At 40.1% G+C, this 25245-nt stretch overlaps 2 protein-coding genes across 3 annotated transcripts; one reads left to right on the top strand and one right to left on the bottom strand.

Annotated features, from left to right (window-relative positions):
- Positions 1–265: 265 nt before the first annotated feature.
- On the top strand, positions 266–3122 carry fitm2 (fat storage inducing transmembrane protein 2). The gene is made up of 2 exons (XM_056384971.1): positions 266–449; positions 1934–3122. The coding sequence occupies exons 1-2, from the start codon at positions 277–279 to the stop codon at positions 2535–2537; spliced, it is 777 nt and encodes a 258-aa protein (XP_056240946.1). The 5' UTR covers positions 266–276; the 3' UTR covers positions 2538–3122.
- Positions 3123–4624: 1502 nt separating this feature from the next.
- On the bottom strand, positions 4625–22423 carry gdap1l1 (ganglioside induced differentiation associated protein 1-like 1). 2 transcript variants are annotated; one of them, XM_056384970.1, is made up of 7 exons: positions 22144–22423; positions 16296–16488; positions 12245–12418; positions 9849–9943; positions 8033–8147; positions 7711–7949; positions 4625–4787 (listed from the first exon to the last, which is right to left on the bottom strand). In XM_056384970.1, exons 1-7 carry the CDS (start codon positions 22321–22323, stop codon positions 4764–4766), a joined length of 1020 nt encoding a protein of 339 aa, XP_056240945.1. In that variant the 5' UTR covers positions 22324–22423; the 3' UTR covers positions 4625–4763. The 2 variants fall into 2 exon arrangements, with proteins under 2 accessions (XP_056240945.1, XP_056240944.1); XM_056384969.1 differs by having other exon boundaries at positions 4625–7949; positions 22144–22419.
- Positions 22424–25245: the final 2822 nt, after the last annotated feature.

The raw sequence follows: 25245 nt of genomic DNA, 5'->3' as shown, positions 1-25245 counted from the left end.
AAGAAAATGTAAATGTTATTAAAGTTATCTCTTTATTGACAAAATTACATATAAACCACACATATGGACGAACTAAAATACTGCACAAAATCCCAAAGCAGAGAAAACTAGAGTGTAATGAATTTTATATGGAATTTATTTAATTAAACTTAGTTTGATTTTCAATCATTTATGTATTATTTTTATCTTCCGCGTGCATGCCCGTTACTGTTGTAAGTTCGATCGTGTAAATAAAGTTTGGAAAAAAAAAAAAAAAAAAGAAACCTTGGCGTCAACATGGCGGCGGTGGATGTCATTGTGGACAACTTGTTGGCACTAAGGAGGATACCGGCTGTCCGACAACACTTCCACTGGATATTTTTAATCATTTCAGTCGTGGGGTCGGTTCTGAAGGATCAGGACCTGGTTCCGGAGACGTATTTCAGCAGCAGCAGAAACGTCCTGAATGTGTAAGCAGTGCTACCCTGTTGTTAGCTTAACATGACCGGTTGATATTGAGCTCATGACCACGCCTGTAGCTCACTGGCAGGTGAGCTGCTGACGACAGACAGGTGAAAGTACATTGTTCACAATTTTCCCGATTATTTTATGTAATGAAATTAGCGTCGAAGTGATGTAGGTCAAAGGTGAAACCGTGGCTGTGTAGGAGAGCAGTTTGAAGAAAGCAAATTCTTCTCCAAGAAATCACTGTCTAACAAAAGATAAAGCTCCTAATCAAACGAGCTGAAATGATTAATCCATTGATCGATTTGACAGCAAAATGAATCAGCTGCTATTTTGATAACTGAGCAACCGTTTTTATTTAATCTTCAAGCAGAGATATAAAAATCTTTCATTTCTGGATCCAACTCCTTATGAGAGGATTTACTGCTTTTCTATCTCAAACAAATAATAAACTAAACAAATAATCGAGTAAATGATTGGCAGATTAATAGATGGTGAAATAATAATTAGTTGCAGCTCTACAATCAAACCTAAATTAACTCAGTAAAGACAGAGGTGTTTTAAGTAGATTAGTTCAATCTTTCTTTTGTTTCAGTTTGATCAAAGTGAACTTTGTCATTCAGATCATACAACAAGGAGTTGCTCCTGTCTCAATGCGAAAATCACTGACACAAGGGAGGCACAACAAACATTGCACAATGTCATAAAATCGTTTGGACAAATAGATAATCAACAATCGACTTATTGCACAATATGTTCACAGTTTACAGCATGTGAACATTAACACTTGAAGTATAGTAACAAAGTGCTGAAATAACTGAAGCATTGACTTATTACAGTGTAACAGCAAATAATTGGTGCTTAAAGTGCAATTGTGTAATGTTTTTAATTTCACAAATGAAAAGTCGACTTTCTCAGTTCAGTACACTGGGGTTTTGCTTCTGGAGCTTGGCTTGGTCTGGTGTGACCAGCAGCTTGTGGAGGGTAATGTTTGTAAATTTTATGTAAATGTTGCTGTATGAAGCACATTACTGAATCATTTGCAGGCTCTCCTCCACTTGTGCTGCTGTAACATTCACTTATATTATCCTATTATTGTAACTTTTACCCTTTTGAAAATATTTACATCCATGAATCCAAACAAGTCAAATCATTTCCCAAAAATCCAAAATTTTCTGCTTCATAGATACTCTTATCATTGACAGACATCACATTCAGTGAGTGTAGTATTATATATTTGAGCCACTAATTTCACACTGAAAAATTATTGTTCTGCATTCTCAAATCACAGGTGTGATATTATCCTAATTTACGTGGAGAAATATCATTTAAGATTTTAAAGCTGCTTCGGCTTTAAGTGGAATAAGACAAATATTTTCTCTTTGTGTCCTTATTATTTTGTGAATTTATTAATACATACAGTATTATTATATTATGTTATACATCTGATGCAGTATTTGAGAATGTGAATGTCCTGTTCTTCTTGCAGGTATTTGGTCAAAATTTCCTGGATGTGGACGTTGCTGCTGCTGACGCCCTTCCTCCTCCTCTCAAATTCCTCCCTCAGCAAGAGCATGTCGTACCGGCGGCTGCTGTCTCTGGTGGTGGCATCAGCCGTCTGGTACATCTGCACAGAGATGTTCTTCTATATTGAGAACTTGACCGGCTCCTGTTATGAAAGTAGCACCATGGATGTTATCAACACGGAGTTCACATCCAAGGCCACCTGCAGGCATGCCGGTTTCCACTGGGATGGCTATGACATCTCGGGACACTCCTTCATCCTGGCCTACTCTGCTCTTTTAATCGTGGAGGAAACGGCTCCGATGGCCTCCCTGAAGACAGCCAGTCTGTCTGCAGGGCTCAGGATGGTTCTCAACCTGCTGTACGTGGCCTTGAATCTGATTGTGATCATATGGGTGTGGATGTTTGCCTGCACCTCTGTTTACTTCCATGACAAATCTCAAAAGTTCCTAGGGACCATATGCGGCCTGTTGGGGTGGTATCTGACATATCGGGTTTGGTATCCAAAACCTTGGTCACCAGGACTCCCCCCTCAGCGTCACCCAAAAGAACAGAAACAACATGCCTAAGCTGCAGTCATACTTTCCTGTAGGATATTGTTGCTAATGTTGCAGCCATCCTCAAATCAACGCACTGCAGTTGATGTTATCTGTCTCCAAGTCCAAGCTGGCCACGCTATTTTAAGTTATTCCCTCCTCACAGAAAGGTCGGGCTTGCAGTTCCTCCGCAGTGTTTGGCAGCTGATGTTCCCAAAATGACTCTTGGTAATCTGAGACAAAAGCAAGACGCTGCTCTTCTGTCCAACCTTTAGCCTCTTACCAACAGCCCCCGTGGCTCGCATGCTAGACAATAGTTTGTCTGCCAGTTTGTTGCCTTATAATGCAATCCGTTTTTAGAAATCTGAGTGGGAACACTAGAGATTGTTTACAGCTCCAGTTGTATAGCACTGATGACATGTATTTTTGCAGACCAATGTACAGTAGATGTTCATTGTTTTTTTTGGAAACTACCTACAGAACAAAGTTAGACTTCAGTGTAAAAGGTAAATTTAATCCTACACATAGGATTTTAACGACCTGTCACATCACAACATACATTAGTTGTTGGACAGCCCTGTGAGTGCCCATTATCACTATTAAAATCTTTTAAAGGATGAGGCTGGAAATATTCAGTATTTTACTTACAGCTGCATCTGGATTAATCGTTTGGTCTATAAAACCAAATCTCTTGATTGGATAGTCAATTTAATATCAGGTAAGACAAAAGAAAATTGAAAGTCTGGAACCAGAGAATGTCTGTTTGATTTTTGTCCTTGGATAAACAAGCTTAAGCAATTAATCGCTGATTGAAGTGGTTTAAGCTCTACTTTTTCTCATTGTCGACAACTCCATGAGTCCACCAAAGCTATATTTATCTCAATAGCTAATTAAGTATTGCCAAGCTAATTCCTCTGTGCCATAGATCCATGAAAAACCATCTCACCACCGCCATAAAAACCCGCTAGAACACCAAATGTGTATTAATCCATGTCTGTTTGATTAATGTTTGTTAAAAACTACAAAGTCCAGTTGTTTCAGGAAATAATTTACTTTTTAAAGACTAAAGCTAATATCCAAGACCTGTCTTTAGTTTGAAGCAGTGGGCTTGAGATTGAGAGCTACAGATAGGGAAGGGGAGTTGTACAGTATTGAGAGACAGACTAACACATTGGTGGTTTTGGTGTTTTCATGGGGTTTGTTGACTGTAAGGATCAATAACACCAGCCCTATCCTGTAATGGAGGATTTTAGGAAACTTTCCTATGAGTAAATAATAGCAGTATTTTTAACAATATTAATAACAGTGTGACAAGAATCAAATAACAGTTTTGTAGTGATGATGTGCATTTTCATGACGTGACAAATACACAGTTATAAGCTCTGTAGTTTAAGCACTACATTGGGTTTTGGCAGAATAAAAACCAGGACCTGTATATTTCATTTTCATTATTTATTTGTTATTGATGGCAACTGAATAAATTAAGGCTTATGAACAAACATCATAAAAAGCACCATAAATAAATGCATATATATAGAAATATAAAAAATAAAAAGTAAAAAATAAAAAAATACTATAGTGAAATATAATGGCCACAAATCACAACTAGGATTTCTCGACTTCAACTCTTTGTGTGATCCAAGAAGTACGGATCCAACCCCTCAGGCAGCAATGATTTCAGTCAGAAGCGGTGGAGTAACAAGTGTGCTTGAAGTAATCAAAATGTACCAAGCGTTTACAATGAGTGGCTGGTTATGACGCTCCTTTACATTTTCACCCTCACAGTGTCATCTGCTCTTTGTCAGTTAACAAAATAAGTGAATGTTTGAGCGTCAAAAATCCACAAACAATTACAATTACGCTAATTCTGTGATTAAATCTTTACACCCAAGTTTATTTAAGCTTTAGCTTACTTCAGTCTTTGAAAAAATCTAATATTCTTTTAATCTTGTCTTTTGTGCCTTTTACATCTCTGCTGCTCATGCAAGATTAGTTTGAACCCAAGTAACCTCCATGTCCTATAATATCCTAAATGTCTGTGCAGACATAACGGATTGAGTCGAGACAGTTAAATCCATATGGCTGTCCTGCATCATATCCACATCACACATGAAACTGGACACAATGAACTACATGTTTTACTCTTCCTCTTAATGAAAGTCAGATTTAATTATCAGATATAACACAGCAAGGCGATACTGCTATTAAAGGAGCATTGATCATTGTCTTTGGTTCAACGGAGTCTTCCACGGCTGCTAATCACCACCTGCAGAGACGACGTTTCTGTAGCAGGAGAAAACAGGGAGTATCCTGAATTACCACCCGAGGCTTGAGCTGTATACAGTTGAGAAAGAAACACTGTGATGTGAGTCCTAACTGCAAGAATGTCTCTTATAACCAGCCATGAAACCAAAAGCAGCTTACAACTCCAGCCAGTACCTCACATAATGAGTTAAACCTAAAGAGCGGCGCATGGTTCAGGAGCAGATTTGTAACATGTTAAACCCTGGAGGTCTGACTAAGACAAAAAAAGCAGATAGGCTCCCATTAAGGGCGAACACAGAGTGTGGAGCGGGAAAAGTACACTGCATCAACAAACTATGAGACAGCTGGCAAGGCTGGCTGAGGAGGGAAAGGGCTTTTTCCTTTTTCCTCATCACTCCTTTAGCCTTCAGATGAGTCAGCTTTTCCCTCTCCCCCTCCCTCTGTTCCCCTTATAAACCCTTTGAGCTCATTAAAAATTCAGCATGGTAAAATAAACGAGACAATGTATAATTAAAAATATCTATCTATATCTATGTAAAAACAATCTTGCATCTGTCAGGAGTTGGCAACAAACAAACAGCAGTAAAATATTGCTGAGGGACCATCTCCAACACACGGTACTGCGCAGGCGCTTCAAAGGTCACATTCAGCAACACTACAGTTTGAAATCTGTGGTTCTGTTTGGTAGCGATCATAAATTCTGCCTCTGGGGGAGACACAAAATCCTCAGTGTCCAACCCGTCACGACACGGCTTACACAATAAGAGTACCCATGCATTGAAATATACATCCTAAACCTAACGCAACACTATTGTGCCATAGACGCAGAATTTACAATTTTTTTTCCACCAAGTTCAGCCAAGTGTAACTTTTCAAACACCAAAGACTCATGACATCTGAACTCAAGCTCAGCCACAAAGAGAGTGACAGTGGACCAGTGTGTGCCGTGTGATCTGTGGTGCTCTAAATAAACGGACTCTGAGCGCACGTGTGTCTCTGTGTATGTGTTACTGTGTGTAGGGTGCACATTTATTTAAAGGAATACTCAGACATTTGGGGAAATATGCTCATTTGTTTTGTTGCTGAGAGTTAGATGAGAAGATTGATACCACTCTCGTGTTTGTGTTGAATATGAAGCTACAGCCTGAGAGTTGCTGAAGGGCCTCAGCTTGTGAAAAACCCAGTGTGTCATTGAAAAATACTCAAGCTGCTCGAACTCTGTCTGTCTCAAACTTTCATGATTTCTCAGCCATGAAGGGGTGAGGAAGGAGTCATGGCTTTAACGTCTCTCTCCACCTCTACTTCATCTTCCTCCAGGAGAGACTGTCTGAAAATGTGCTGTTAACCTTTAAAAGTCATCATGTGCACCCCCTCTCTATGACGCCTGGCTTTTCACCCCACGCTGTAGTGTGGCCATTCAGAACAACTATAGCCACTTTTGCCTTCTGATATAGACAGAACGACTTTGGAGCTAGTTCTTATCTAATACAACCCAACCTTTATTCTTAATTCTGCTCTGAAGGTTTTTCCAGAATCCTAAAAGACTCTTTTCAACATCTGGACGAAAAACAGTTTTGTCTGCTGCACCATGAAAACTGTTTTTACACCGTTTCCTCACCCAAACAAAGATGATGGATAGAAATTATACATCTCGTCGCTCCATTTGAATAATGTGAACCAAATTTTTAAATGTCATCAGTTATATTGGTGAATACTGATGTTTTAATAGAGGAAAGACGTGCAATTTTGATCATTTTAAAAACAGGTAAAAACATTTTTTTTTCCTTCATGCAACAGATTTTTTCCATCCAGATTAGTTGAGTAGGTAAACTGAGGCTAGCTGTTTCCCCTCTTTATTTAGTCTTTATGCTAAGCTAACCAGCTGCTAATTCTAACTTCATACTTAATGTACAGACGTGATACCTTCAGAACAGCTGTTAAGTGTTAAAACACGTACAGTTATTTTTCTGAAAACATGAGGCTCAAATGGAAAGTTAACAACACCTGGCTCTGTTTAAAGGTAACAAACTGCCTACCAGAACCTAACAAGCTCACAACCCATGTAAAACCAAAAATAAGTAATTCATTATTTTTACAATCTGGTTTTTGTACACATTAAACAAACGAGATATCATGTTAGTGAGCTTTAGAGGTGTTGGTGGGAGGTTCCCAGTCTTTCTGCTAAGCCGAGCTAAACCAACCATCTCCCAGCTGTAGTTTCATTTAGCATATACACATGAGGGTGGTATCAATTTTCTCATCTACATTTAAACAAAGTAGCAATTAGCAAATTTCCCAAAATGTCAAATTATTCCTTTATACTTTGCCTCCATCCTTTCATCACGTCATCTGGCAGTTTCTGGCAGCACAGCACTTTTCAGAAAGTATTCGTCACGTACATGTTCCTGCGGCTTTACTGGTTAAACCTCAGGCAGATGGAGGAGTGAAGAGCAGGTATGAGTAATGACTATAATAGTGGCATGCGAAGGTCAGTTAACCCCTGTTGGTGTTACTGTGTTTAACATTTCGTCTGGGTTTCTACTTTTAAGTTTTTCGGTTTAAGTGCACCTGCCTCCAACAAAAGTTAAACGGGGACTCGCAGACGCAAGAGCTGCGAGTTTCCAGAAATTAAAACTTGATGAAGGCCTTGATTACCAGAAAATGTGCTGTCAAGAATTTCTTATTATGGAATGTTTTAATATTTCTTTGTTCACCCAGGTAAGTAATAGTGTTCTCTATATAGATTCATTATGTTTTCCTGCAGTCATAAAACATTACAGAAAAGTTGAAACATCACACAAATACACAGACATTTAACACAACAAGAGGGCATTCACTACATGTATTTCTTTTTTAAAAACCAGTAGGCAAAGTAGCCCATCCCTCCCAGCGAGCCCATGAGAAAAGAGGCCCCGAAGAAGGACGGCGGCTTCTTTTTTACCATCCGGAAGGCGTTGGGTAGGACCGCGGAGAGGAGGGTCGTGTGGATGTCGCCCAAGACCTTGCGGAAAGCGTAGCGTTTTTGCACACGCACAAAAAAGGACTGCAGGTTGGGTCGGCTGCCGTCCTCCCAGTATTTCTTAGAAAGTCCCAAGAACTTGAGCCTGTGCAACAAGGCTCCGAGGCAGACATCAGCTAGTGTAAATTCAGGTCCACATAGCCACAACTCACACTTTTGACCTGCAGAAGAAAAAATGAATATTCAAATCAGGGACGTTGTTGTTTTGGTGCCATTATGATAGAAGATAATCATTTGGACATACCTTGATACTCTAGTTTTCTTTTCTCCAGTTCAGCCTCCACCTGATCTAGAACCATGGCTAACTCTCCCAGAATTTTCTTCAGGTAGTTCACATTATCGTGGTCCAAGATTTTTGCCTGTCAACCATTTATAAAAAAAAAAAAACAAAACAAACTTTAACCCCAAGAAGACAACTAGCATGCACAGCTGGAAATATAAAGTAATTATGTTGTTAAATGTTGACTACACTTTGCTCCAAGTACTTTAGAAAAGAGCCAGATAATTTGTGACTGTCAGATTAAATTTTATAGACTAACCTCCCAGTACTTGCATGTAAAGTGATTTTGTATTTCAACACTAACACTGCATTAGATTAAAAAAGGCTGAAAATGACAGATGTGCTGCAGCCAAGCAGAAACAAACAAGAGCGTACAGCTGTGCCAGCAGCTCTGTGAGGCTGTCCTGAGGCTGTGTTGCTTTGGGCTAAATGCTATCGTTTGCATGCTAACATGCTGATGTTACGCAGATAATGTTTACCATGGGACTCAATTCCAGTGCTCTCCCCTGAGCCCTGAACCATCACAGGCTTTTATCACCTGTGTTGTCAAACAATGTCTGAAGAAAAGTCACATTACCCGGATACAGAAATTTCTGTGGACAGCAAAGTGTAGAGCTAAGACCATATGGAGTTTAGTGAACTGGAGGGTTTGTTTGAACATGTGTGTTTATAATTAATCACTTGGTCATGAACTAAAGTATTGGCCCACCTAGTGCCAGTCCAATGTAAGTATTGGATGACATTAGATGAAAAGCTAATGGGAACATGAATGTCTGTACCAAAGTTCATTGCTATTCCTACAATATTTGTCGAGACATTTCACTAAAAACCACAAATATCAACCTTGTGGTGGCGCTAGATGAAAAATTACAGGATCACCAAAGTCAGTAGCTTCATCATCTGGAAACCACAAATGTCAATGTAATAAAAATGTACAATTTTTATTACAATTCATCTTGAGGTATTTCTGTCCAGGCCAAAGTCAGGGACCAAAAGGACGACTGACGTTGGCACGGCTACAACCAGAGCACCGGCATGGCTAATAAAACAAGCTGGCGTGGGACACACACTCGTTCCCGTCTCATCGATTCTAAACCTCACATTTTTATAGCACTGGTGAAACAGCTGTAACGTCTACTTTGTGACTTTTCAGCCATTGTGTCCAACACAGTTTTTTTTCTTGCGTTTTTCACTTTCTACCATTAGCAAAATGAGAAATGTGACGGTAAGAGACGGAGAAAATAGTAGTGCACCTGCCATTTTCTCCAGGGAATATGAACTGTATGTTCTACTGTATGTACTGAATGCTGCAGAGCTGAGTTTGTCTATCACAGAATATTAAACACTTTTTAAACACATTTCTGTGGCCCTAAATACAGTTCATGGATTTGCAATGTTTTCAGATACAAATTATAATGATAATATGTTATATTTAGGGAATATTATTCACTTTTCAGGTATTTGTATTAATGGTATTAATAATGTGATGGAAACTTCTTAGTTTGCAACTTAAATCTTAAGTGCTAATTCAGGGGGTTCATCACAAATTTGGGGATAATTAATGATAATTAAATTAACATTACATACAGTGTGTATTAAGAGGTTTTAAAGGGGAAATCCCCTTTAAATTCCCTGGATTTTAACCTCATTATTAAGGAATTGTTTTGTATTATTTGTTACATTTGAGAGTTTAAAAAATACCCTCATTATTGCAATCCTTTCAATTATTAATTTTTTATCTATTAAAAAGACAAAATCACATAAATGCACACAGACTCACCATGAGCTTCTTCTGCTTGGACAGGTACGGTTCTGTCAGCTGAGGCTCCTCATGGTCCAGCTTCATCAGCTCCGTGGCAGCGTTGGCCAGGTGTCCTGGAGTCACACACAAACACAGAGTCCTCTAAAGATATGTCTGTTGGGTTAAGAAAAAATGAGTGATGAAACTGATACATGTTAAAGTCTAAATTATGGAGTATCCTACTCTGCTGTACTGTCTGAATAATCTGTCAAATCTGTGGATTAATGTGTTAATAGTTCCCAAGAAACACATTGTTTACTTTACAGTTTACTTGTTACTATCTGGCCTCTTTGGAAAATGTAAGTATCTATTTGAGATTTGGTTCTCAAGATTTATATCTTCAGTAGAAAAAGAATTATACCTCATATTTGTACAGTCAGTTTTGTGGTTGAAACACATGATCAGTCTTCATTGTAGCTACACTGAAAATAGATGAACCCTGAAATATGTGACAACGGTATAAGACGCCCTCTGAGCAGCGATACGTCTTCAGTGAAGGTTGGAGGCTACAGCGAGTCGCTATCAGAAAGTGACGCGACGGACCCAGGCTAGCTGGTTAGCGTGCTAACTTCAGATTAAGAAAAGACGTGATGGAGACTAGAGTTAATACTGGTGTTGCTTTCCACCGCTGGAGACAGATCTTAGTGAGTAAAGGAATAAAGTTTGATGCTGAACTTGCAACATTTCTTCTAGACTGGTAAGTTAAGAGCTGTTAGCGCTAACTTCGGCTGTGTAGCAATAACAAAACGTACAAATAGCTCCTTTAACACCAGAGTGAAAGATTAGTTTATATAAAACAACCATGAGTGGATAATTACACACAAACATCACTGATGCCTGTTTCCATTTAATACTCCATCAGGTCAATTTTATAGATACAACACAGACTGAAGAGGGTTTTACTGGATAATTAAGTCTGCTGCTGGATTTCATCGGGTCCAGCCCGTTGCTTTGATTTACATGCGGAGGCCATTACCTGATGGAAAGAGCTCTACAGTTCGGACTGGGAGGCCTGATAGCTGCAGTTGAGATATATAAACCTGGCATCACTACATTGTGCTGTGTTAAGGGTTTTTTGGTATTGAGCAGCATCAAATTACACAGTATGCTAATCACGTCGTGCACATGAAAACAGGGATTTGTTATCCAATGATGTAGAAAATGCTGTAAGGAAGATGAATAGCTTTGCATTCATAATGCCTGTGTGTTGTTTTTGCTTTGGGAGACCAGTTGGTCCCGAAGTTGAAGCTTGTTCACCTTTAGTGCTCGTAAGTGTTCAGAATAATAAGTTCAACACACTGAAATCTATTTAGCCCACATTGTGCATAGAAAATAAAAAAAACACACAAGGACAAAGGGGCAAAAACAATAGCATCTACTTTTCATGTTGTCAATCTACACATTCTTCACATCAACAAATTTATTGTTGTCTGCTGCCAAGAAAATGTCTGTTTAAGTGTAACGAATAAAAGCTTTAACATGCACAGTATATAACACACCGTATGCATCTGTAAAACCTACATGCATTCATCCACAATATCAAAACGTGTGTGAACACGCAGTGTGAAACGCAGCAGAACACACTGTCACATGAAATCATTCCGTATCAATGCACAATACGAGGTGTGTGTGTTCACTGAACACTGGGTTACACACTTACACACACACTTACACACACTTACACACACACTTACACACTCTGTTGCTAGAAACCAGTGATGAAAGTAACAAGATACATTAATTCAAGTACTGTTCTTGAGTTAATGTATTATTTCCATTTTCTGCTGCTTTATACTTTTACTCCACTAGATTTCAGAGGGAAATGTTCAAAGTTTAACTCCACTACATTTATCTGACAGCAACAGATTTCATATTAAAATAAACATGATAAACCAAAAAATACAACATATTGTTAAATATTAAACCAATGATTTCCAACCTTTTTGGCCTGAGACGCTTTATAGAAATTCATTTAAACATCCCATACTGTATAAAATGAGATGTCCATGTGTTGTTTGATTATAGATCAGCTCTAGCTTCTATATTAATACTGTGAAAGTATCAAAGCCTCAGTCCACAGAGAAATGCACACAACCTGTATTCTGAAACTGAGCCTTACAATGAGCCGTCAGGACTTCTGTAACTTTGTGATGTCATAACAAAGCAGTCGCAGCTCTCAGCTCTCTAAAACAGTTTGAACAAAAACTGAAGAATACTGATGGACTGTTGTATTAGACTGCGTTAGTTTCAGCCAGGTGTAGCTACCGAATAAAGTGGCAACTGGGTGTGTATATCATCCACTGTGTTTGTCTTGTAATGAATGCAGAATTATAAACAGTCACGCCTACACAGTACGGTGAGCTGGCTTCACTTACTACGTATTTCTGCGGTGGCGTACTTTGGGATCATAGAGTCAATGGTGAGCTCTGGATGGAGGATGCAGCCGTGTGTGTAAGCGTCCATGGGCAGACCATCCAGTAGCTGACGGTACTGCTGCACACGATCGTGGAGAGGCGAGTCTGCATCCGGAATAAGCTGAGCCACCGTGTCTGCGGGCAAGACGGCGACATGGAAACACGAATAGAGAGGAAGCATTTTAATGTGGCTCAGAACTGTGTCATGGATCTGAGGACAAACACAGGGACATAAAAAACAGTGATACAGATGCAACAAAATATTGTACGCACAACCATTTAAAAAAAATATCTAAAGCACAATTACACACTGGTATTCTTGATATATTTTTCATTAACTTCCCAGAACACCAGAGGTTTCTAAGCAACCAAGCTTAGTACTACATAACCCCAAAATAACACTATTCTCCCTGCACCAGCCGTCAGATAGACACACAGAATGGTAACCTGGTAACAGATGACACCCCTCACTCTTTGACACACCAGCGGTCATGTTCCAGAAAGCCCGATGTGAAAAAACATTTTGGAGCCTAAGACGCTTCTTTGAATTTATTTTAAATACAAAACGTAACTGGTTTAAACTAAACAAACTGTATGACTCCATGAGATGAAATTCATTTGCTTTAAAATGATGATCCTGTAACAGGTGTGTGAAGGACTCAAATGCAGGTGACCTTTATCGGCCGTATGAGCCAGAACAGGATCATACAGACAAAAGCAGTTCTCCAGATCAGACCATGAAGAAAAGCAAAGAACAATCTGGCAAAGAGGAACTGGAAGTCTGGGGTTTGTGGACTGGGTGAGAGTAATCAGGGGCAGGTGTGTGACCAGGTGAATGGAATTGGCTTGATGAGGTGGGCGTGGCTAATACAGGGAGGCGTAAGGAGAACGGTGTGAATGGAAAATTACTGACTGGGAGCTGGATGACAGGGGATGCTGAAGTGAAGCAGGTGACCTGAGATGCAGAACTGTGACAGATCCAGATGAACAAAATCATCAATGTGAATAGTAACGCGAGACCACAAAACACACAGGTTGAGTAGGCAGCACTGTAAGCTTGCTGTGCCAGATACTATAGGAATATAGTTCAACAGTATAGGAAATGCATATATTTGCTTCCTTGCAGTGAATTGCAGAGAAGATGAATACGACTCATTCAGTATCTGTCTGTTAAGGGGGTTCAGTGTTTTAATATTGCATTTCCATAAAAAAAGATTTAGGGGGAAAAGATTCAATATTTTTGCAGCAAAGGCTGAGATATACCACTTTATAGTCAAGTTATAGTCAAACTCAATTTGTCATTTTTTGGGCAACACACAGTTTTTTTTTTTGGCAAGACACAGTAACTCACTGGAGTTTCTGCTGGTTCCTGACAACATAGATCCAATAAATACTCAGGTACATAACCCCGTACTCTTATTTCCTCATTGAGAAATCTGGATCAGGCCTTGTGCCCCGGTAAAAAAGCAGTGCGTAACAAGATGGTTTGCAGAGGAAACATTGGAGACACTCAGCCACATGTTTGAGCATCATTCAGACCCAAACTCAGGAGTTTATGAGGAGTTTATTGGGCACCCAAATCGGCAATTACAAGACTTTCGACAAGTTGATGAAAACAGCAGCACAATGTTTCCTTTTGTCCATTAGAAACAATGTCATTTGCAACTAATGTAACAGCAGAGATTGTTCTACTTCAGAGGTGCTGGTAAGGTGGTGGTAAGAGGATATTGTTACCTTAAGACAGAACCGGGCTAGCTGTCTCCACCTGTCTCTATACTCAGCTAAGCTAACCTCCTGCTGGCTCCAGGTACGCCTACATATTTAATAGACAGATATGAGAGTAGCATCGATGTCTCATATAACTTAACTTCTGTTTAGTCCTCTAACTACTCCTCCTTTGCTATTATTCCACTTTGCTGCCCTAATTCTTGCGGCTGGCTATGTGCCGTGTGGCGGGGGGGGGGGGGGTTCAACATAATGACCTGCTGCTGAAATTTTGTATTAAGAGTGAGGGAAGTTAGCGGACCACAGAGAGCTTTTATCTCTGTGCAGGGTCACAGCCAGCCAAACGCAGGGACGGCATCGCTGACAAAACAGAGATAGTCAGTTGGCCGCTTGAGGACGTTCAGGCCAAAGACGAAGCTCGAGGAGGGTGGAGCTGCACCTGGCAGAGCTCCAGAGAGCTGAGTAATCAGTCCCAGGACCCACATGCCGACCTGAGCATGCCAAGCAGCGGTGCTGTAGGTGGTCTGCTGCAGCACTGTGGTGGAAATATTACATCAGCAAGTAAAGGCCAAAGCCATCTGAAGAACAACCTCCAGCTGGTCTTGGACACAGGGGTGCACATTCAGTTTTAACGTGACGGAATAAAAGGGTACCTGAGACCTTGATTGTTCTCAGTCAACAAACAGCTTTCACACTGCGAGAGCCTCCTGCTGCATCTCAACGACACTGTAAAGTAGTTTGAATTGGCACCACGCTGCACTGCGCTGGTGTAGGAGTCACTTTTCGGAGACATCTGCACTTTCCAGGCCAGCTGCAGCCCATGTTGCCAGCATTCATTAGGGATTTAGACGCAGAGAGAAAGCATGTCTGTAAGACTTATCCCCCATGACTGACTTCTGGCTAAAAGCATGTCCAGCGCGAGGTCTGGTTTTGAAACATGCGCTGGAGTTGTTTAACCTTCAGCAGAAAAACACACCGTAATTGAACTGTTATAGTATACTCTGGAAAACTACTACTACAGTTGCAGATTTGAGTACAAGTTTCACATTAATTTGTTCCAAAACAAATGAATGCAATGACCTGCATCCAGCAGAGTGTCAAAGAGCTAAAAATGAATTGGTGTGAATGAGAGAAGGACATCAAACACCAGGGACTGGTTTCTGCCTCCTAGCCTTTCATTACTGAGCGAGCAGTGAACCACATCGTCTCTCTCAAGCCCTCAAGCATCGCTGCTCTGAAAGAGTGACCACTAACTAAACTAAGACAAGGGAGAGCTCCAGTTATTAGCCAGCTTCCCTCAAGCCTTTACTGGTTTGTGACCCCCAGGACATTACATAACAGTATAATGTCTAAACTGATGATACTATAGCAAACGCCACCCACTGATACTATAACACACAGGATTAAGTGTAATCATCTTAACTCTTGGAGCTGCAAAGGCAGACGTGCTACTCAGAATGCACATTTCACATCTTGACACATCTTTTGCATAATCATCCATCATATTTGCATAGCTGCTGGTGTCGTTATTTACTTATTTACTTATTGGGCTCAGTGTTTTTGTGATAATTCCTTGTTCTTTCATTAAATTCTCTCCCTCGTGTTTGTTATATGTGTTTACCACAAATTTCCCCCAAGGGATCATTGGGGTTTGTGTAATCTAATCAGAGGAGTTCATCTCGGTGACATTGGTGCAAAGACGTCGTTGCAACAACAGCACAGTACGCACCGACACACACTGTACAAGGACGACAGATGGCCTCTTCCAATTGTCTTCGCTGCCCCAATCTTCACATGCTGCCTGTTACTTTCTGTGTCTCTAACTTAGCAACAAGACAAACCAGGCAACCGTACCAGGGCCCTAAACCCCAGAGGGCCCCAGCCCAGAGAGCCCTTGGTTAAATGTGCGTGACTTGATTTGCAGTAAATTAATTAACTGCAAAGACCTGCATAGTTACCACAAAGAGGAGCCCTGAATCAAATCTAGATTGTAGATTTATTTTTTAGATGATATTGTGCTCATAAGTCGAAAACACTCTGGCTGCCTTATTTTAAAAGTGGTCTTAAATAAGCTTGACGGCTACATGCATGATATTGTGTTGTTGAAAACACAGCAGCTCGTATTGCAGTGTAGAGCTAATTAAAAACTAAAAAAATGAGGATCCTTTCACAACACTTCACCCTGTAGTCTTAGATATAATCTATCAACTAAAATCAAAGTCTAAAGTGAAGAGAAAAAAGAGATACAGCATCATTACATAGGAACCACATCACGAATGTACCATACCTCCCACAAAGTTTTTCTCCAGGTAATCTATAATCTGGTTGTAGTCACTGATGATGGTGTCGCCGTGGAGGAAGACGGGCACCTCCTCGCCCAGGTTCAGCCTCATGAACCAGGGCTCCTTGTGCTCCTGCAGCGGCAAGCTCACATCCCTCTCCTCGCAGACCAGACCCTTCTCATTAATGACTAGACGTACCTGCAATTACAAGCATATGTTTAGATTTATGTCTGAGGAGGTGGATGACGCTGCATGTCAAAGCTACCAACTGACGCTCTCTTAGCTGCAGATTGTTACAGCAGCTTCTGGCTGATGAGAAAGAAAGACAAGATGTTGACAAGCAATAATTTGTTCCAGGATCTCAAACCAAAAAAAGTAAATGGAAAACATGTTAATGTATGTATAAATAGTATGCACAGGGTGAACTGCGAGACATTTTATTGTTGTAAAATACAAAAACAGAAAGAAGACTGATGAACTTATGTCAGTTTTACCAAAGCAAAGCAGACTGGCTAAGAGGTTCATTTCTTAGTTAATGACATAAAACAAAGATAATCTTTGTGTTGTATAAAACAAATAGCCTTCGCTGAATTGTTTGTGTGGTATTTTACAGCGTGCAAAAGTTTGAGTAAAAACCATCCTGAACAGTCAGGATCAATTGCTTGCGGGATGAAGGATAAGCCGAGGTCCATGGAGAGCTATTAGTGGGAATAAGATTAATGAAAGGAGATGACACAAGGGGTATAAAGCAACACATTTGGCCGCTGAGGAAGAAGAGCAATATGGGAGTTTTTCTGAACATGGAAAGACATTGTGTAATGGAATAAAGCTGAATGATTTAGTAACACAAGCACAGTAATTACAACAGGACCACTGGTTTGAACAGCAGGAACAGATCTGTGAATGCAGCTGCAACGTCAAAGAAGAAAAAAAAAGACTTTTTATATCGCCATCAGTGACACTGCTTCACGTTAAATCCAGGATTTCTATATAAAACTCTCAGATATTTCAGTCTAACAGCGCTGAGGTGTCCCTCAGTGACGCCCACAATAACGCAGTCACTGTTGCAACACTGACTTTGTTATATAATAATATTAGTCACTCCTTGGTAAAGATGCCAAGTAGTTCAGCTGCCAGGGAGGCACAAACATACTCCTTTTACTTAATAATATACGGTAACAGCTGCTGCATGTTGCTGCTGTGTTTGCTGTTGCACACTGGTGCTCTGAGGTATTTGTACTTTAAGTATTTCCATTTAATGCTACTGTATATTACATTTCAAAAGGGAAATATTGCACTCCACTACATTTATTTCACAGCTGTAGTTTGGATTTTACATACAAAATATATGATGAATTAATACTATAAAATGCATTTTATAGATTAAACTTCACAACATACATATAAAGAGGTTAAATTGGATCCATCTGAACCAGCTACAACATTGAATGCTGCTTATTAATGCCCCAACATTAACTTAATTCTAATAATACTTATAGTAAGAATCACTGGTTCCCAACCTTTTTGACTTATGAGCTCTTACAGTAAAGCAGTGTCTGTTAGCTGTTAGCATTTCCACCAGGGAGACATTTCTCTACTAAACTTGGTTGAACCTCAAAGAGGACTCGCTAATATTTCAGAAACACAAAAGTTAGAGAACAGTCCGAAAAATCTATATAAACTTGTGCAGCAAAAGTTTATTTTTCCTTCTTTTCTGCCACATTACTCTTGTCGCGACCCTTCAGATTAATTTCATGACTCTTTGCAGGACCAGACCCCCTGGTTGGGAACCACTAGATTATACTACCCTACTGTAACTGACAGTGTTTATACAATGCAGTAGCTCCACCTGACCATCAACAATAAATGCTGCTTATGCATTAATGCATCAGGACTAATAACAATGTGATATATGATAAAATATTTTATCATTTTTTCTGAATGACTACTGTTACTTCCAATACTTGAAGTACATTTACTGCTAATACTTCTAAATTATTTGTATTTTACTTCAGTCAAATATTGGACTTCTTCCATCCCTGACTGTTACTGAAAACAACATGATAATTGACTGGTCTCACGACACATGATGCCTTCCACACAGACAGAAAGCAGCGGTGTTACAGTCTCAGAGAGGCCGTACTGAAGGTGTTAATCTCTAACCTGCAGACCTTGAGGTTGCCAGCGCTGTATCGATCTGTGAGGCTGTTCTCTAAATGTGCCGTTACTTCAGGGTATCGTGCTCCATCTGTCTCTATCCTTATCATATCTGTTGTGTTCACAGTGCACCACTCAGGTGAGCTAGATGAATTTACTGTATCGCCACGTTGTCGTGAAGCATTAGAAACACATAGAAAGGGAGGACAGTGTTGAGCAAGAGGAGTTGAATGGTATAGCTTCCCTCTTTCCTCAGGAACTTGCTGAGGCAAACAAAGACTTGTAAATAATCCCCTGAACCTCTGATGACGATGGTGTCTTCACAGAGATAACAGCTGTTGATCTGTAGGAGAGGAAACTCATTGCCATTACCACTTGCTCAATGTAATTACATTAGGAGTAATTTTTGTCTTTTTAGAGACAGAAAAGGTGTTTTGCAAGTCACGAAAGATTGACTAAATATAACACACATCTTTTAAGATGCTGCAGAGAGATTTTGACCAATCAAATTGCAAGCATTTGTGTTATATTAAGTCACAAAATATGCAGCAGAGTTCTGGTGCAGTGGACAAACTAGTGCTCGGCCTCTTAATCTCATAAAAGCCGTCCCCCAAAATGCCATTTAAAGCACACACCAGCTTGCGTAACAACAAATGTCATTCACCATCGTACAAATACAGTATAATCAGGATTGCTGTGCAAATTTAGTGCAGTAATTTTGCTGAAGTCCATGTGTATTGTCATTCACACATGATGGTGGAGGCACTTGAGCTACTCCAGGTCCAGGATTGAGGTGGTAATAATGACAGTGAGCCTGGTGTTAACCCTCTGCTGAGTGACAAGCGGCACAATCAGCAGCTCCTGACTTCAGTGGCCATGAGCCAACAACTGAGCCTCAGAACTGACGTACCGACCTGAGTCTGAGCATCAACTCAAGGTTGTTGGTCTACAGTGGGGAGGAATGTGCTCTAACGCCGTCCTTCAGTTCGTCGTAGTGTTACAGCTGTTGCTGAATAGATTCTGGGCAATATGCAGACATCATTATGAGGCATGCACCTAGGCATGTCTCATAATGAGAAAATTTACCAATCACATAGTCTGAAGTGCAAGCAGACAGAAACTGACTAAGACTTAAATTGAAGATTATTTTAATGATCCATTTATCTGCCAGTTATCTGTTTGATTAACTGAGTCATTGTTTGGTCTTTAAAATGTCGTCAACGTGCTCGTTTTGTCTGATTAGCCTTCCAAAACCAGAAGACATTCATTTCATTATCACGTAAAATGAAAACTCAGACTTTCCAATTATTTTCCTGTTGATCGATGAATCAACAAACTGTTCAGGCTCTAAATCACCTAAATAAAAATGTAAATCATGAGAGTGTAACCAATGTTTACACATAAGGCACACGTGGTGGTCAGTGACCAAAAGTTGATGTGCCAATTGTCATTTCATGACAGTGAATGTGCACTTTTTCAAATGGTTGCTCTGTCATTTTAGTACTGAACTTCCATAAATTAGATTAGAAACAGAAACAGAAACAGAAACAGAGGAAGAGATATCCACACTTTTGCTGCCTATGGGTCAGGTTTATTGCCAGAGTTTATTTTGGCCATACAGGCCATAGAAGTGTTCATATCATCATCTACATGTAAAACTGAATCAGACTTTTACTTCCAGAACCAGGGGTGCCCCAAATCCTCATCAAGGTCTTAATGTGGACCTCGAATCTGGGGATCCCAGGTCTGTGAGCCAATGGGAAGAAAGTAGGGCCCCCAGACATGAGATGTGCCACTGTTAGCTGTATAAAACCACGTGGAACAGATTGTAATATAATATATGTATATATATCCTCCGGAATAACTGGAAACGTAAACCTCTCATGTGTTGTCAGTGGAAGTGTTTGCTAACATTAAAATGCTAAAGTTAGATTTGTAAAGAACTATATCTGTCCAGGAACACCTGAACATTTCTCTGTTTTTGTGGCATTCTTGGATCCTTATTTCACTTATAGAATTTTAAAATTACACATAAGTTACTGTGAGTTACCCTCTCAATCTGTGTAAAAAAAAAAGAGTTAAATTAACAACATAAGTAGTAGCCTATTTGTTTTTATACTTTTGTGGAAGATAAGGACCTCATGTTTAGGGCCTCTACTGTTTGTCTATTGGCTCACAGACTTGGGGTCCCCTGACGTGGGGTCCGCAGTTCAGATCAGAATTCATGCGTTTTTTTTTTAACAACTCACTTCTCTGAGCGTGCACATAACGTCTGTTGTCAGCATTCAGTCTCAGCACAACAACAAACATGAGGAGAGAAGCTACGACTTTAGCCTTTTGTCACCTTCTGTTGACTGTGGTTATTTATGTACACGTGCGGCTCACATTTCAGTTAAATCTGTACATGTGTGGCAGTTTAAGACCTCAACTGTGTTCACACCAGAGCCGGATATATGCTACTTATAAACATCATTTTGAACCTTGAACAAAGAAAGATCGGATCAGACTAAAAAAAATCAGAACTGAGCATTAAGCTCTGTAATGTTAAAATAGCCAAAGTCTCCAAACCCAAGCTGTGATAACCCTGATGACACCACAGGAGCTGTTTCCTCAGACTTGACAAAGCTGCTCCAGAGCCACAGAAAACATTATACAGCTGTTTTCACAGGCTGGGTCGTACTCCCAATTACTAGTGAACCGATCTTTATGTGCAAAGGAAGAGAAGTGGCCCTTTAATATATCGACACCCTCTTAAAATAATGGCCTAAGTCATTTTTTCAGGTTTTTCAGGAAACACAAAAAACTCAACAAAAGAGTCACACTTTTGACATAGGCCATTATACAACCGGGGGTAGAATTGCATGTTCCCCTCAACTGAGGATTCAGGCGATTTTACCAGAGGTGGCCAGCATCATGAGGGGGTGATTTAGGCAAAAAAAACATTTTTGTCAAAACATGACTTAGGCCATTATTTTAGGAAGGTGACGATATGCTACATACTGTATTGGGAAGTAAGGCCCTGTTGATCATACTTAAGCATAGAAAGCCTTCTTGGTGTAGCGTTGTACAGGTTGTTATGAATTCTAATAATGTCTTCTTGAGTTTTAAACGACCAAAAGACAACAGTTTGATTATCTTCCTCCCATATTGATATAATACGAAGGCACAGGTTATTGTCTGCCAAGGTAATTAAAGGTAAGACTTAAAGAAGGCATAGAAATTACAGCATATGGTATGATTCTGCATGCAGAGGGGGAAGGATGGCCTTTGGTTTGTTTTGCACATAATTTTAATCAATTATTTAGGATGTTATGTGTCAGAGAACATAGGTTGTAACCACATTCAGCAGTGGCAAGGAGATAAAATAGCTTCAACATGTCAATGAAAGGAGAAAGCTGATGAGATATGAGGGGTGATTGATCACCAATCCTGCTTTATATCAAGGAAATGAGCCCCATGCTGCAGCGCTTTTCTAAACGTCTCAGCTGGGAGATCTGCCCAGCTGCAGGATCGTATTCATATTCCGGAGGTATGTGCAGGAATAAACATGCACAATAAAAAAAAAGCCATGCTTTGATCATAATGAAAAAAAACAAACACTGGGAGCTCCACGCTGGAGCATCGTGTCATGCAAAGAGACGTGGAGCCACCTCCATTTTCAAGCTCTGCTTTCTGTTTTTTTTTTTTTTTTTTTACCTTTTGGGAGGTGAACGACTGCGTCCAGTGGTACAAAACGAGCCTGTCTTTATTGAAGGGTTTGGGCTCTGCCGTCGGTTCTTCGCACTCCTCCCCGTCTGTGATTTTGCCGTCTTCATCCATGGCTGAGATGGGCCACCAGCTACAGTTGGTGGGGGTAACATGGTTGGAAGACGCCATGACAGAGCGTTTTGTGCGTGTGGAGGAGAGGAGCGAGGAGGGAGAGAAGAGAGGAGAGAGAGAGGAGAGAGAGAGAGGAGAGAGAGAGAGAGAGAGAGAGAGAGAGAGAGAGAGAGGAGAGAGGGGGGGGGGGGGGATTTCAGCAGCTCGAGCTCAGCACCATCGCTTCACGCGAACAGCAGCATCCGTCAGTTTTCGGACAGCTCCGGTGCTGAAATCGGCTTCACCTCGGAATGAAAACAGAGATTTAAAAAAACAAAACAAAAAATAAAAAAAACACACACACAACTGCACGCAGCCTAATTCATATGCAAACAGAGAGCCACTTACTCGTTACTCGAGCATGCTGCTTGCACTTACAATTAAATCAATGTGTAACCCGTATTACATCACATGATGAGCCACGCACAAACATGCGCGGTGGAAACGCGCGGAGGGAGCGTTTAACAGTGGAAGGTCAACCGGATCCTGTAAGGACATGGAGGCTGTGGACCACAGGATAGTGTCAGGGTTATAACCGAAAAACAAAATAAATAAATAAAAGGAAACATCTAGGTATCCCCAACACGTGTGTATAATTTCTGAGTGGTAAATTACTTTTACTCAAATTCAGAGACACTTATAGGCTAGGTATTTCCACTTTTTGCTGCTTTATCCTGCTAAATTTCAGATGGCAATATACTGTACTTTTTCTCCAATGCAATTATCTGCTAGCTGTTGTTACTAGTTGTTAATATTATTATTTTTATTCAAATTAGATTTTACTTTTAAAAAAGCATATGATGAGCTTTCGATACATAATACATTATTATACTGTAGCCTATGTTAATCCAGTGGTTGCCAACCTTTCTTTTCATTTAAACAATTGAGGCTCAAAAGGGTCAAAATATCCAATACTTAAAAAGTCAAAAGAAAAAAATGATATTGCAAAACCTTGTTTTTTCTCCTAAGATTTTTCCTGTGACTCAGTGGAGGGACCCAACCTTGGGGTTGGGAACATACTGCATTAACTACTTTACTGTGACAAATTAAAGGAAAAAGGAACATAAAGTGTCATAGGAAGGTGTTGTGTGACTTTATGTTTCCTGACGTAAACAGTTGAAATGTGTGTAAAATCCATGTGTCTTGAATGTATAGTGTGAGAACCGTCTTTAGAGGGACACCACAGACATCAGAGAAGTTGTCTAATCTACTTATCTGAATCAGCTGTTTGTTTCCCACTGCACTCAGTTGTTGTCATGGTGATTTTAATTGCTTATGGTGCGTTCCATTTACCTCGGAAGTCGGTGGTGGGAATGACGTCACACACGAGTTATCAGCGTTTCAGTTACAAAATCGGGAAAAAAAAAAGTTGCTACTGAATGAGACATGAGCCGCATCCTTCGGAGGACGCGGTCTATGAAGTTGTGGCCCTTCCCAACCATGACGGCTGATCTGAAATGAGCGGGTCTGGTCTACAGAGGATTAACGTTGGATGTATTATAACGCTGTGTGTCACCAGCTGTGGCAAACACGTGACTTAGTTTCACAAAAAATTGAAGTTTCAAGGCCCCTGGCTTTAATAGTTGTAACGTTAGCTGTTGAACTACGCTGAAAGACAATACTTACATTGAACAGTGGCTCTCTCTGTCAACGTTGTTTGGTTTCATTACCGGCACGCAATGAATCTTGGGACAGGTTGGGCCACGAAGTTGCCCAGGAAAAGAAGAACCTTTCGAAATGGGATAGTCTAGTCGCGCTGCTGTGATCGCAGAAAAAATAAAAGCTAGTGACAAACAGTTAGCTTGCGCAAGCTAAAAGGCAGCTAGCTTGTCCCCAGGCGGGCAGCAAGCTAGCTGCCGGGGTTCAAGATGGACGCCGCAGCTACCTTGAAAACCTACTACACCTTTCAGGATCTGCAGCAGAGATTAAGGTAAGGGAACCACATACCCTTTGGTTGGACTCTGCTTTGTAATTGAATTATCACTGTCCAATCAGATTCAGGTTTTTTGTTGTTGTTGTTGTTGTTGTTTTTTTTTTGTTTTTTTTAAAAAGGTCAAAATTTCTACTTGTAACTTCAGTGTCCACACACTGTGTGGGAACTTTGAGCAAGTTTTACACTGTTTTCTGCTCTGACAACAACCCAACAACAAAGCCTGAAGTACACCACAAGTGCCAGATTTGACCTATTACCAGTTCTGGCGGTGGGCCAGAATGACTTTTATTAAATTCCTGCTATTTTCCCATCAACCCATTCTTAGATGCAGAATAGAATCAGGTTGTATAGAGAAATAAGTGCTTTTGTATTAAATGACACATTTAAACAACATGAGTACTCAGATTCTCATGGAAACACAGAGTAAACCAAACATGAGGCAAGAGTCCAGAAAAACATCAGCTGCAAGTGAAACAAAGTCCATAAACTTAAACTGCAAGTGAAGGAATGTTAAAAGTTCATAAGAATCCATAAACTGCAGCAGTAAGTGAATGTAAAAGACCAACAGCAGCTGTGCATGAAGTTAATCAAGTTACTAATAAATCACAGAACATTCATTTCATTTCATTCATTAGAAAGTAATTTTGACTATGTGAAAAGCTTAAATGTCACATATGTTATTCCTGTGCCCAAGAACAGTTAAGCCTCTAGTTGTAAACATGCATCACTCTGTCCTAAAGCAATATAATAAGCAAACAGCTATTAGCCTACTCCCCACCACCTGTGAACTTACCTAAAATCAGTGGAGCAATCATCTCGCGACCCCTCACATTCATGTTGTGACCGTTTGGAGGGACCTGACCCCTAAGTTGGGAACCACTGGGCAAAACTACTAAACACACTAGTTAAAAATAACTCAACGAGCTACAGCAGTTAAATACCATTGATATATTAGTATAATCAATCTAATAATTTATATGATAATATATCACTCACAGGAGTAGGCT

Source organism: Seriola aureovittata, chromosome 9 (genome assembly GCF_021018895.1).
Source record: "Seriola aureovittata isolate HTS-2021-v1 ecotype China chromosome 9, ASM2101889v1, whole genome shotgun sequence".
NCBI classification, from domain to species: domain Eukaryota; kingdom Metazoa; phylum Chordata; class Actinopteri; order Carangiformes; family Carangidae; genus Seriola; species Seriola aureovittata.
Note: the sequence above shows the minus strand (reverse complement) of the source record. Positions and strands in the feature narration are given on the sequence as shown.